The sequence below is a fragment of the Enoplosus armatus genome, chromosome 8 (genome assembly GCF_043641665.1).
Source record: "Enoplosus armatus isolate fEnoArm2 chromosome 8, fEnoArm2.hap1, whole genome shotgun sequence".
Lineage (NCBI taxonomy): Eukaryota > Metazoa > Chordata > Actinopteri > Centrarchiformes > Enoplosidae > Enoplosus > Enoplosus armatus.
Window position 1 is genome coordinate 24,350,210 of NC_092187.1, and position 14,651 is coordinate 24,364,860.

Here is a 14,651-nt window from a genome sequence, read left to right on the forward strand (position 1 = left end):
AGGTTTAATAACTTAAGGCTTGTACACATGCTACTATGGCCCACCAGCTTCGGGTCAAGCCCCCCCCCCCCCCCCAAAATCTACCACATGAGGATAAAAACAATTGCCATACTATTCTAGAGAAACAAACAGAAGTATTAGATATGTAACATGCTGCCAAAACCCTCTCAAACAGAAGGTAGGCTGAATAAAATACTTGATGCTTGTGGTTAATAACAAGACTAACAGTGTAGAGCCACGCCCCCCCCCCCCCCCCCCCCCCCCACGAGGCCAGAAAACTAAAACTGGTGGATGGATGAAAATGGATTTGTACGTCAACATGTTAACTTTTAGTGTGTCGCCAGAGGAAAAGCCATTTTGTCACATAAATCAAATGGGTTGGCCTCTGAACGGTGGCCATTTTAGGACATCTCAGGCTCAGCTTGACTTTTAACGTCAGTCTAAGCTGTACTTTGAGCTCAATCCTGACATGCTAAATGTGCTAACGTGCTAATGTTTTTGGGCCCACAGAGCATGCACACACGAGTCCTCCTCCAGCATGTTTACCCAAGACTTCCGCTGCTCGGTTCCCCGCACACATGAATGAATGAATAAAAAACAAAACCACAGCATTACTCTAAAGCTTCACAGCTCAGCTTCGTTTCTGGGGGCTTCGGCCGGACGCAGTGATTTCCTGGAGTCTCATTGCCAACATGAGGTTGCCAGGCAAGCAGCTGACACGGCAGTAAAACCACAATTTCGTGTATTTACATTTCTGTTTGTGTCCGGGTGAAACAAACCAGATACAACATATTAATCAGTGAACTTCACAGTTGAGGGAAGGTGTGTTTTTTAATTTTTCCAAAGATTCCAGTCTTTATGCTAAGCTAGGCTAATCGCCTCCTGACTCAGCAAGACAGCAAAGAAGTGTATATCCGAAAATGTCGAATGATTCTTTTTGTATTATCATTCAGAGACACCTTTGAGAGACATCTAGAGACATCTACCCAGTCCTTTAACCTCAAAGTACAGCTGAAGCCGATGGAAATTTGGTCAAGATAAGATCTGTACCTCAAAAACTACAGTGCCGGACTAGAGGAAATTCTGACCTGATGGTGGTGCTAGACGAAAAGTCACGGGATCACCAAAGGTGATAAGATTCATCCTTCAGGGAACGCGAAGGTCTTTACCAAATATCATGGCAATCAATTCAATCTGTGTCGAGATATTTCAGATATTCTACAGACCAAAGAGTTCAGCATCTCTAGCACCAGGTCGCTAGCGTGGCTAAAAAAAAACAAAAACAAAAACAAAAACCCCAACAAGCACTTAATTATTGCACATAACCTCGATTTTAGCTCTGGCTTTGCAGTCAAAATACAGGAGATTAATTTAAGTCCTAACCTGCGATTTCATAACATTTCAAAGTGTGCATACACAGACATGGCACGTACAGAAGTAATAAAATATCATTTATAAAACACAAAAGGGTATAAAATTAAAAACAGTTGGTTCTGTGAATGTGCTGAGGGCTTTAGTGTTTAGGTAGGAGTGTATTTACACACCTTTCTATTTTCAGTCATTCATTTGTCCGCCTTCCTTTCTTTCAGTGTTCGTTGATTCTGTTAGTCAGCTGGAGAAAGCTCTGGCTGATCATTCTGGTACGGAGGGGGGGGGGACGCTCTGGATGGTTTGTATGTCTTTAAACCAATCACAATCGTCTTGGGCGGCGCTGCAGCGACGGTGTCCTTGTGTCCTTTCACACCGTAGTGTTTTTAAAGTACAGAAACCCTTTTGTGGACGTGGATTGCCATTTCTCATCTCCCGCCGTCCTTCCTTCTTGATATTTGCAGTCCGTCCTGCACTGTTTATACCTTCTCATCGTCCTCTTCTTCCTCCACGTCTCCGTCTTTCTACACCTCTATAGTCTTGAAATATATCCTGGCATATATTGTGTCCAGCTGGCTGTGCAGGGCGTGGAAGGAGGGTCTCTTGGAGGGCTCAGCAGCCCAGCAGTCCATCATGATGCGGTAAATATTCTGAGGACAGCGGGTTGGACAGGGCAGTCGAAACCCCGACGACAGCAGATCCAACACTTCCTTGTTACTTTTTCCTAAAAGGGAGGGACATAAAAGCATGAGAGCTGGAGGAGCAACCACAACTATGAGAACATCAGTTCTGCAGCAGCTTTGAAAGATAAAGTCAGCACGACTCTCGCAACGTATTAAGTCAAGATATTCAGTTATCTTGAATAAGGCTGATGTTTTTAGGTCACAAATATACAGTTTCACTTTATTAAAAAGACTCAGTCATTTCCTAAAACAGCTGCTCACAGGAAATAGAGCATTTGTTAGGGACTATTTTCAGCGGCGGATGAATCCACATGTGGTGCTCTACTGAGTATTTGGGGCAGCAGGATGGTGCACGTGGGACTGAGTCAAAGTAAACTGCAGTGTGTGTTTGTGCCTTTTATTAAAAAATGAAATCACATATTTTAAAGTCTGATGTCCTCTGAAACCAACATTGTGTTTTTTCTTCTCTCTAGTTTCTAATTTGTCCAACTCAGCACAAGAACAGTCGTTCTTAATGTTGACAATAAGTAAAATACAGAATATCGCCAGCCTTGTCTTTTATCATAATATTAGCCTTTTGGTTAATAACGGATATAGGTGACCTTTCACTGATTAATAAACTCAGAAATCTGTCTGCTGGAAACCTCAGCAGTTATAATGTAGCTGTGATTCTCATGAAAAAGTAGAAAGAGGTTCTCGTGATACCTTCATAAGGCATCTTGCCGCGTGACATCATCTCATACAGCAGGACCCCGAACGACCAAACATCTGATTTCACAGAGAAGCGCTGGTAAATTGCCGCCTCGGGCGCCGTCCACCGCACCGGGATCTTTGTGTTTCGACTGGCTGTATACACACTGTCCTGGAGAGACAGACAGCGAGGGGTTAACAAAACACGCACTTGAACTTTGGCGGCACTCAGCGCAGCCTTTTGTGCTTCTCAAATTTAAGACTACATTTCCCATGAACCCCCAACAGACAGTGTTTCTTCTTAATAATCTGTTTTAAAATCCATAACTGTCCGCTAACTAACGACCAGGTGACGTCTTCAATCGCTTTAGAGATGAAATGAAATGTCAAAAGTGTAGAAAGTATGCATAGATTATATAATATGAAAGTTATTTGACACTAAATTATGTGTCATGTCAGCCAGAAAGGTAACAATGACGTCTGATGTCTCACACTCCCCCATTCAGATGGCATAAAGTTATTCATTTGAAGAGAACAAAAGTTGAATATTTGAGCTCTAAACAGAGACGCGATGGATGAAAACGGGATTGAATTAGTGAATTTCCTGCAAAACAAAACCTGTTCCTGCTTTTTACTACAAGATTTCTTTACAAGGTAAAACGCAGCACAGAGACCAGCAGAAACACAGAATCTGATTTATTGACAGTAAATATTATTGTCTCTCAGGTCATGTGCTCATGATGTACTAATGTTAAAGTGTGACACGCAGAGCCTTTAAACGGCCTCTTTCTCAGCTCATATCAAGTCTTTTTGGAAGCTCAGAATGAATAAAACATTGTGTTTTGAGTGCAGCTCCATTACTCTGGACAGACGGAGGGAGGAGGGAGTGATGCATTAAGTATACATGAGTTTACACAGGAACAACAAAGCACAGCATACATATTTAAAAAGAACACACACAGAGAATTAACATTGTTCTAAAGAAAGAAAATGGTTCTTGATGGATGAGACGACAAAAATAACTCACTCTCTCACACACACACACACACACACAGTTTACCTTAATAATCCGAGCCAGTCCGAAGTCGGCCACCTTGCAGACCAGATCTTCCCCCACCAGGATGTTCCTGGCTGCCAGGTCTCTGTGGACGATGTTCCGGTCCTCCAGGTAGGCCATGCCCTCCGCGATCTGACTGCCCATGTAGATCAGGTGAGCTGAGGTCAGGACCTGGCCTTCAGCAGCTGACACACACACACAATAAATTACATGTAGAGTCCAAAACAACTTACAAGTGCATTCAAACTCAAACTCATGTAGAAGAGCGAGCTGTAATCAGGGAGGGCGTCATCGTGGTGTTCAGAGCTGCAGTAAAGTGTTTAGTGTTTTATGATTTCTCTCGTTCCCAGAAAGGACGCCGCAAACGAGCGGCGGAAGTTTCCCTCTGGTGTGAACACAGGTCATGTTTCCAGAGTGAATGACTCTGAAAGTCTGAACGTTTGCTGCTGCTGCAGATACGCAAACAGACGTTACATGCCGAGGAAACAATGTCAGGTCAACACTAACAGTTCTGCTCTGCTCGTTGATGTTTACACTCTGGAAACAGAGGTTTTACTGTAGAGTTACAACTTTAATGCTACTTTTTGTCCTAATTTCCAAGCCAGGCTGTGAAGGAAGTCATATTCCTTCCTTTGGCTGTGTGAAGGGTTTCAGTGAAGTGGAGAGATTTACTGCAACCATGAAGCTGTTTCTGTGCAGAGGGCTGATAAGTCCAGTAATGACATGCAGACACACATGGAGAATGAAAAACATCCAGTGGAAGGAGAAATATCCGAGTCAAACCTCTCGCGCTCGCTCGCCGAGACTCCTTGTGATTAAAGCCTTTTGTAAAGCGTCAGAACAATATTTCTGTGCCGAGCGGAGCTGCCAGAACACAGATTATAATTCCATTTGCTTTGGATTTATAAGGGGGAGAGATTTAACGTCACTTGGCCTTAATACTGTTTCAAAAAAATGTCTGAGGTGAGAGCTGAAATTCTCAAACCCAAGAAAAGCTAAATGAACTTCCTGTTCTCAACCTCTTTGCATATTAAAGCAACAGCAGAGTCTCCGCGTTCAGACCAGAGGAGCTGGTTCACCACCAGATGCCTGCTGCAGACAGGGGGGGGGCACAGATGGCATTTTATGAGCTTTGATGACCTCAGGTGTGTGTGTGTGTGTGTGTGTGTGTGTGTGTGTGTGTGTTTCAGCACTCACAGGCGAGGTAGGACTTGAGGCTTCCTTTGCTCATGAGTTCGGTCACGATGTAGACCGGCTCTCCTCTGGAGCACATGGCCAACAGCTGGATCAGCTTCGGGTGATGGAGGCTCTTCAACGCCTGAACCTCCTTCACAAACTCGTCCTGCTTCGTGTCCTCTGGAGGAGGAGGAGGAGGAGGAGGAGGAGGAGCAGAACTACTGGTGAATTTATACCTTACTTGATTATCTTAGATGTCCTTCGGCTGCTTTCATGTCATTCGTTTTGCTTTACATCTGTCTCTTCATCGCCTCTTTTCATTCATCTCTCGATCTTTACTTTAAAACATTTCTCATTTTCTCCCTCTAACTCTTCATTAAGTCCTGCACAACTTTTTTTAAGCAGCTTTTCTTTCACCCTCACTCTTCTAATATACTCCCGCCTCTCTTTCTCTGTCCATTCACGTGGACCGTAATCCCTCCATCCTTCCGTTTGTTTTTGAAATATTCACACTTTCTGTCCATATTTCGTTTTAGCCTCCTGAATGAACTCATTGGCCAATCAAAAACGTGCAAGCACTCGTTCCAGGATACTCTAATTCTATAGGTGTCGACGAGAACGTCACTGAGCTGTGAAATCATCTGATCAGCCTCAAACTTCCTGGTTCATGTCTGGTTGTATCTTCTCACCAACATCTGTAGCAACATGCCCACACCAGCGCAGCAGGCCCTTGTGTTTTTCACCAGGCTGACAAGCTACTGTTGATTCATTTAAAGGAAACTTGTTTTGAAAGAGATTGAAGTTAGGTGAAGTATTGAGGAGTGGAAGAATGAAAGAAACCATCTGTTTCAGTTTCAAGCCTTTTCTGTTTTCACTTCTTCGATGTTTTGGGTCCCTGTTTTGTTTGTGCAGCATCTTGCTCACGTGGATGATACGATGCACATTATTCCTGATCTACAGGTGCAGTAATGTGTCAAGAAAAGCAGCGATGCACCAACAAATTGCACAGAAGAGTGCATTTTTAAAATAATCAGCTTTTTAACTCTTTTATGAGGAAGGAAAACGTGTTTGTTCGGCCTTCTGGACACACACAACGTGCTTTGTTTAAAATACAATCTCAAACATTGTTTATTCTCTTCACAGCATCTCCCTGGATTCGTACCTTGTTTCAGCGTCTTTATGGCCACTTTCTTGTTCTCTGTGGTCCACAGAGCCTCCCACACCTCTCCAAAATGTCCCTCTCCCAGTTTCTTGTGGAGCCTGAACTCCTCTCGAGGTCTCTCCCACGGCTCCATGTCGAAGAGCTCCCGCTGCACAGAGACGACAGAGTGAGTCCAGACAGCTTTAAATCAGAAGCGCTTTGACACGAGCGGGCAGACGAGGCTGCAGAGACACAAACGAATGTGCAGCTCAGTCGTGTTAACGCACGGAGGGACGGTGCATTTCAAACACTCTTTGACTCAGTTTTCAAATAACTTCCTAAACATGTGAGTTGCTTAGTCACAGAATTTACATGACGTGTGTATGATTTGAAACATGATTGAAGGATTGAAACCAGTTGAGGCAGAAAATGACTGAAAATCTGCTTTTGATTACAACAAAGTACGTCGTTGATTGTGGCATTTAATGACATATTCTGGGCACTTTTCCCTCAACACTGATGGCTGTTTTTCTTGAATGCTGGTCGTCTGACTTTTTATTCACAGAAGTCGTGACAAAGATCTCAATGAGGAGATCAAGATGACGGGAGACACGACCAAACAGGACCACGAGAAAATAAAAAAGACGAGAGACGAATAAAAGACAGAATGAACGAACCAACGACAGTCAGGCTCAATAAATGGCACATTCATTCATAATTTCATGGCAAATTTATTGTCATTAACAATCAAGTGCTACAAAACATTTAGTTCTAATGATCAAGTGCTTTTTTTAAACATGAAATGAAATGATCAATTAAATAATAAAAAAAAACATGATTAATAAATTAAATAACAATTAGCCATAATTCACACATAAATAAGATGCTACAAATCAACTTGATCAGGTGATACAAAAAGCAACTTGTTGCGTTTTTCATTCAGATAAATTAATATTAATAAATTAATGACCCCAGGTTTAGTTTGCCTCGTGTATAAAAACAAACAAACAAACAAACAAACTCTGTCTACAACATTAAAAAATGATTCTAACTAACATTTTCTGTGTTTATCTTGTTTTCCTGTCAGTGTAACTCCTTCTGGCACATTTTAAAGGTGGACAACAACAACAACAACAACAACGACAACAACAACAACATCAAGGTTTGGCAGATTGTTTTGTTAATCCCTCTGAATTAAACGTTTTCTCCCTTCATTTATAATCTCACTAATGGAACCACTCGGGCTTCACACAGCCAGCAGAGCAGTTTACAAACCTTGATCACTTTTTATTGACGGTGTCTCTTGGCACGAGATTTTCTTCCTGGTCATTTCGTAGCCAAGTCAACAATAAAAAGTGATTTGAAGCATCGTTAGTTCCTTTTACTGGCAAAACATTTAACTGGATGAGCATTTAAACACCATCTGAATGTGAGGGTTTCACTTTCTGAAAGCAGATTTACTCTTGAACGCCTGAATGATCAAACAGTAGACTGTTTAAACGCTGTTAGAGACACTGAGCTGCGCAGAAATGAAAACTCCTCAATAAGGTGATCTTACTATTTGTGTCCTCTATATTCATGAATATAATATTCAGGATTTAAACTGGAAATAAAAACATTTCGGCAGCCGTGAGAAGTTGTGAAGAGTTGTTTTGATTTCGTCTTAGTGCTCGAAAGCGGCTCCAAACCCAGCTCACTGCTCATAGTTTGAAACCCAATATGTAAAGTGTGTAATTCAAATCCACCAACAGTGAACTGTGATGTTCAGAGGTTTCAGGGCGCTACAACAAAGCCACCGAGTGGACCTTTAAAATCTTTCCTGACTCACAAGTCGTGAAATGCAAAAGGCACGCATACAAATCAATACTTACATTAATTATTAACAGATTGATTCTGGTGTTTTAAAACTCTAGAAAAGCTTATAAAACATTAAAGTACAAAAAAATTAAAGAAAAAGACAAATTATTTGAAACTGAAACAACGAAAAATGTAAAAGCGTTGTTATAAATGTTCCATCTGTATTCTCATTCTCTGCCTGTTGGCTTCTCACGAGAAAACACCTTCATGTCTTTATGTTTTATGTGGGTTTCTGACTTCGGCTCTACGTTCTGGGACACATTTCAGACTAAAGACCAGTGCACCGAGGATGAAAGTCGTGTCCCCACTTGGGAAAAAGCTGATTTTTGGGTCAGTGGTTAAAGTTAAGGTGAGTCTCCAGGAAACGCAAGTCAACGTAATGTCCCCAGAAGTGACAGTGTGTGTGTGTGTCCTGTGTTTGCATGTTGAACGTGAGTTTTGTGTGTGTGTGTGTGTGTGTGTCCTGTGTTTGCATGTTGAGTGTGTGTTTTGTGTGTGTGTGTGTGTGTGTCCTGTGTTTGCATGTTGAATGTGTGGTTGTGTGTATGTGTGTCCTGTGTTTGCATGTTGAACGTGAGTTCTGTGTGTGTGTGTGTGTGTGTGTGTGTGTGTGTCCTGTGTTTGCATGTTGAGTGTGTGTTTTGTGTGTGTTTCTGCCTCAGTGTGTCCGTGGCCTCAGACTCACAGCCTCCTCTGGAAGGGAAGAGAGAAGAGGGAGGAATCACTCTCTGAACCAGGAGGGCTGATTTTATCTTCTCAAACACGTCTTCCTCCTTTAATATCTGTAAATGTTGCTCAATAATATTCCTTTATCCTGAAACATCACTCTGTATACGGTGAAGAGTGTGTGTGTGTGTGTGTGCTGCTGTTTGAATAGGTGGAGTCTCATTTGGTCTCCAGATACTGAGAGACCTCCCGCCGGGCTCCAACTGATGAGCCATGAATAAAAGAATACAGCTCCCTGGGGGTTGACTTTAAGCTGCAGTGCAGAGATAGGGCGCGTAATTACAGCACGGCCACGTGACGTTATTCTAAAGCCGGTCCAAATATTTCACTCTCTGGTTAATTACACTCCAAACATGTTTGCCTCTCGGTATTAATTTATGCACATAAAGCATAAAGACGGCACTCATTAAATTCCTGCTGCGGGGAAACAAAAGAACGATGAGTTCAGGGTCTTTGTCGCACTTTGTTTCAGGTTCTTACTGCAAAGACAAAAGCTGCTCAAATTGGAAAGAGACACTGGAACGCTCCGGATTGAAAACTGGAGCTTTTGCTGCCTGAAAAGTGGTTATTAGCTGCTGGTTCATTGAGAAATACTAGTTTTTTGGCACAACTTCAGCTCTGCAGAGTGATGGACTCCTGTTGCACACATACAGCAACGCTAACATTATAACAAAAAAGTGAAACATAAAGTATATAAAAAATACTTTCCCTTAAAATAATGACGTGTGAAATCATTCAGTTAAACTGCTCCGCCTGTTCTGTTCATGGATATTTGAAGCAGAGATCACTTTTATATGAGACTTGTCACGTGTCGCCATCAGCTGGATAATAACAAGCTGATTGATTCAGCTTTTAAAATCACTGTCGAGTCAAATTCTAATTCTCAAAACTCTTTTATGTTCTGGTTTTAGGCCACGCATGAAGTCTGTAACAGTTCAACATGTTCGAGGACGTCGTCTTGACATCACACAGGTGAGTTTTTACTGCAGACATTAAACCTAAAAACGGTTTATTGTGGTTGTTGTTGGTGGTTACACAGATAACCCTAGCTCCATGATCTCTAGCTGAGCCTCACTGTCACCATCTGTACCTACAGTTCAATACTGGTGCAGTCATTTAGAACTGCAAACAAGCGCGCAGACGTCCGGTTACTAAAAGTTAATCCGACCAATCAAACTTGAGAATTCTCACGGTGCGACGAGCAGATATAACAATTTATCTTATTTCATGTAAAATGTGTTTTCACAGGAGAAGTTATAATTGTAGGCAAATCCTGTACAATAATAAACACTTAATGTCCTTAAAGCTGATTACAGCAATCTTTAAAAAGTGCTTATAAATGAAATGAAGTGTCACCCCGATTGGTTGGCAGGCGTTGACACATCAAACACATCGCATGTTAAATCACAGGTAACCATAGCAACAGCATTGATACTCAACACTACTGTAACGAATGATTAAACTGATGATGAACCAAAACACACCAAAAAAAAAAAAAGATTTAATAATAATAAATGATATTATTGTGAATCAAAGAGCAGTGAAATGTGGTTTCTATCCACTTTGTGACGTTGTTACTTTGGTGAATACAGAACTATTTGGGGAAATACTACAAAATGTTTTGCATTATATTTATATGTATTCACATTGTACTGTACATTCATCTGTGTGTGTGTGTGTGTGTGTGTGTGTGTGTGTGTGTCACTAATCACAACACTCTCATGTACATGATAACTACATACAGTACATGTATATTTACATACATAAACATGGTGTGTGCAGACGGATGATTTTGAAGGTCATAACAGCTGTTTGTGTTTGTCATGTGTGCTCTTGTACTTCTATCTTTGTGAGGACCAATTTTTTCTTTCTTTATTTTTTTTTTAAAGGAAGGAGATTTTGTTCAGTCCTCAATTGGTTTTAGATTAAAGCTATAATTGATATTTAACAGATAACAATGCAGGAAATGAGAATGTGAAAACAGCATGAAAGAGGCCTCTGGTAGTGAAACTGCAGCTGGTCTTTACGGAGCTTTATAGTGACTTTAAGTTCACTGTTTGTCTTTAACTTTACTGTTCTGGTTCACTCTCAGAGCTGTAAAAAGCCACTGTACTCTACCTGCTCTGCAGCAGACAGCAGACACCGTGCGTCTTTATTGATCGTGTGCTTTGTGTTAACTCGCTGTACGGATCTATTCACCCAGGTGAGGGTTTAATATAATATAAGAACATCATTTCTGACAGGCTAGAAATCCAACTGATCGCCCGGCAGTCAGGATCAGCAAGTTGTGGCCAAATCTAGGCTAAAAATGTACAGTACAGTGTCCGCCGGGCGAGTTATTGCAGGTTCAAAGCTGCATGAATTGATTCTGTTTGGGTTTTATTTTGGTAACGTAGGGGCAGCGGCACAAACACTGACATATTACAACTAAAAGTGGGTAAGGGTGAACTTGGTAGCAAACAGCTGCTTATTTACATCTACACATTATTTACCGCCAGACCCGTAGCAACATCAGCATTCATTTGGACTTTCTGTTTCTGTCCATCTGACAAATATAAGTCCATTATTCACTCTCCTTTTAGCTCAGCTCCCGAGGGAAAGATCTTTAACTTTACGATCTCCAAAGGGGAAATGTTCTGCTAAATGCTCCACTGTGTTAGTCACCAGCTAGTTACTAACTTTGCTTACACCACGTCATTTGTTCCATTGTTGATATAAAATATTGATCAGAGCAGCTTTAAGGTTAGGGGCGAGGGAATGTATCATGTCACTGGGGGTCCTCACAAGAATAGAAGTAAAAACATTGTGTTTTGGGGTGTCCTACCTGCTGGGCGCAGGGCTCCTCCAGCAGCACTCCCAGGCTGCGGGCGTTCTTCTGGTAGTAGGAGATCAGCTCCCCCAGCGTAGCGAAGGAGATCTTATCCGACACAAAGTAGGCGCCGATGGAGGAGCGCTGGATCCGGAAGTGGTACACCTTCCCTTCGCTCCGGGCTGGAAGAGGAAGAGGAGCGTTATCGTATGTTTTAACACACAAACGGTCTAACTAACCCTAAATAAAGTGACTGAAGCTCAGGGATTGTGTTCTTGTTTGCTCAAATCTGTTTGTTTGTGCTGAAGAAGACAGAACGACAGCAGATGCAATAACACAGCAGTAAACGGTGAGACTAAAGTCTTTTTTAGACATCTAGGTTAGACACAGTACAACCTTTGTTTCCGAGACATCTAATGGAAGAAGATCAGAATATCTGCACACTTGATTCCTTTGCAAACATCCCATTCATTATCTAATTATTGTGAACGAAAGCTTCGATCGTATATATTGTTTGCAGCGGAGATACGTGTACAGACGAGAGGGAAGAACACAGTGTTCAGATATTTTACTTAAGTAAAAGTAAGTAAAGTATTAGTATCTAAACCCAAAGTAAAAGGACTCATTATGCAGAATGGCTCATTTCAGAATAATGTATGTTATCGGATTATAATTAGTGATGCATTAATGTTGCAGCTGGTAAAGATGGAGCTGATTTTAATTATTTTAATTTCCCTGCAGGGATCAATAAAGTCTTATCTTAACCTGTAACAATGCATCATACAATCAGCCAAGTGACCAGTAAGCTTCAGCATCATGAAAAACACTGAATGAGGGACAGAAGCTGTAATCGCGTAAAAATTAAAAATTAAAGAAGAAGAAGAAGAAGAAGACGAAGAAGACAACATGTAGAAAGACTAGATACAAATGAATTCAGACACATTATTACGCTCCAAGAACATGAAGAGGGTGGTGTTTGCTCGTGTTTGCTCGTGTTTGCTCGTGTTTGATTGTGAGAAACACAGTAAAGAGACAGAAATGTGTGTAATTGTGCCATAAAACACAATAATTGAAGGTGTGGTCTGTTCTGCCTTCACTCAGGCTCGTATGCACACAGTACTGATGATGCATATTTCAGAAGGACTAGCACAGTGAAAATTGAACGTCTAACTGCAGCACTCACCCCCCCCCGGGACCTCAAGGACCTTGAAAAAAAAGGGGGGAGGGGGAGGGCGGAAGTCGATGGTGGGATGGAGAGGGGGGAAAAAAAGATGCAGGCACAGAAGATGGTGAATCCAGAGGACAAAAAGAAAAGAAGGGACAAAGTCACGAGGAGCAGGGAGGGAGAGCGATGGGCTGGAGGGAAAAACAGGCTTTAAAGTCACAAATCACACAAACCTCATGAGGGCTATTAGAGGACCGACTGTGGGCTCATTCATAAAAGTGAAGTCTGATGACGACAGCTGGCTCTGAAAGTAGGTTACTACAGCTGAAGACAAAACTCCACAAAACACTCGCTAGCTAACAGCTGGCTCAGGTTTATTGAGCTGCTAGCTGCTAGCTGTTAGCCGTCCAGCTGCTGTGTTCAGGTGTTAGTTTTACATGTAAAGCAAGAACTGCTCGGTTTACTGAAGGAGTAGTTCTTTGCAGTAATTTGAGTTGGATGAGAGAATCAATGTCAGTCTCGTGTCTGCGTATTAAGTACAGAGCTGGAGACAGGAGGTGATTAGCCTAGCTTAACATAAAGACTTAAATCAGGGGGAAACAGCTAGCCTGTCTCCCTCCAAAATCCCTCTGAAAATCTAAAACAGAGATGATTTATTTCTATTCAACACAGACTCGTATAATTAAAAAAAAAAACTGCAATCAGCCGTGTTTGCTGTGTACGTCGACCTCCAACATGGCCGCCTGGGGGCACGTTGTGTCACCTCACGGCTTCCTTCTACAGTCGAAGCAGAGGGAGGAAATCGAAGGCGGGGAGATTAAGGTTAGCAGTGGCTGGAGACCTTGACTGACAGAAGGGCAGTGGAGGCGGGGGGGTGATGGATGGAGGACAGAAGAAGAGACAGAGAGGAGGGAGGGAGGGAGGAGGTGAAGAAGAGACACAGCGAGTAACAGGACCCTCACTGAAACTCTGCGTTTCTTAAAGTAAATCCACCCAGTGATCGATTAGCACACGTTTTTTACATCGTGTATTATGAGACAAAATACTATAAAATATACTAAATATATTTGTACTTGTATCAAAAAAAGAGAAACAGGGCTGCAGATACAGAAACTGACGTTGGCGTCTGATGAAATGTTCGTGGTGTCACGCCTCTTCATCTCACTCAGTTGTTGAACCGAGTCATCAGTCATCATCACTGGCAGCTGAAGCGTCACATGACTGCATTTTTCACATCTTTTAAATGCATTGCATTGTGGGACTGTAATGTAAATGCCAGGGGAACTACTTCTTTTGTTCCACTGACGTCACTACGAGTGAAAACATCCAGACAGCAGTTCACTTATTGAGGCTAATGTTAGCATTCTTATGGCTCTTCTATACAGGTTCCTGCTGTTACACTACATTTTACTATTTATCCTGTAAAGGTCAGTTGTCTCCGTGCAGAAAGCTCTCGCTGCCACTGTAACATGGAGTTTGTGGAATATCTTGAATATCTCTGAAGACTTAATATTAGCTGAAAGCTTTCATGTAAATTACCAGCACTAAATGAACGGCATTAGATTCACAACAAGCTACGACAAACAACACAAGACGGACGGACGGACGGATTGATGGACGGTGGCGGCACTCACCAGAGATGGTGTACTCGTCACTGTGACTCTCGCTGATGCGAACCAGGAAGGAGCCATCTTTGTTTTGGGAAGCCAGCAGCAGCTTCTCAGCTTTCACACGGTTGATGTTCCCGTAGTACCACCTGCACAGAGAGAGGACGGAGGGGATGGACGAGGAGGACGAGGAGGACGAGGAGGAGGACGAATGGTTGTAAATCAATGGAAAGGAGCGTGAACACAGAAGACAGACAGGAAGAAGAACGTGTTACATGCAGATTCTCTCACCAAAATCAAAACAAACTGTACGTGAAAACACTCAAGTACCTTAAATGTGTACTTAAGTAAATGTACTTGTTACAGTCCACC

General features: G+C 42.2%; 1 protein-coding gene across 3 annotated transcripts in view; it reads right to left on the reverse strand.

Moving 5' to 3' along the window:
* Positions 1-1,436: 1,436 nt before the first annotated feature.
* srms (src-related kinase lacking C-terminal regulatory tyrosine and N-terminal myristylation sites) overlaps positions 1,437-14,651 on the reverse strand; it is a 16,109-nt gene continuing 2,894 nt past the window's right edge. For 2 of the 3 annotated variants that reach the window (XM_070909742.1, XM_070909741.1), the window contains 7 exons: positions 14,307-14,428; positions 11,523-11,689; positions 6,137-6,284; positions 4,996-5,154; positions 3,802-3,983; positions 2,757-2,913; positions 1,437-2,092 (listed from right to left, as the gene is read on the reverse strand). In XM_070909742.1, coding sequence (XP_070765843.1) covers positions 1,893-2,092; positions 2,757-2,913; positions 3,802-3,983; positions 4,996-5,154; positions 6,137-6,284; positions 11,523-11,689; positions 14,307-14,428 — 1,135 coding nt within the window. In that variant the 3' untranslated portion in view covers positions 1,437-1,892. The remainder of the gene's footprint in view (positions 2,093-2,756; positions 2,914-3,801; positions 3,984-4,995; positions 5,155-6,136; positions 6,285-11,522; positions 11,690-14,306; positions 14,429-14,651) is intronic. The other variant, XM_070909743.1, reaches the window with a different exon arrangement.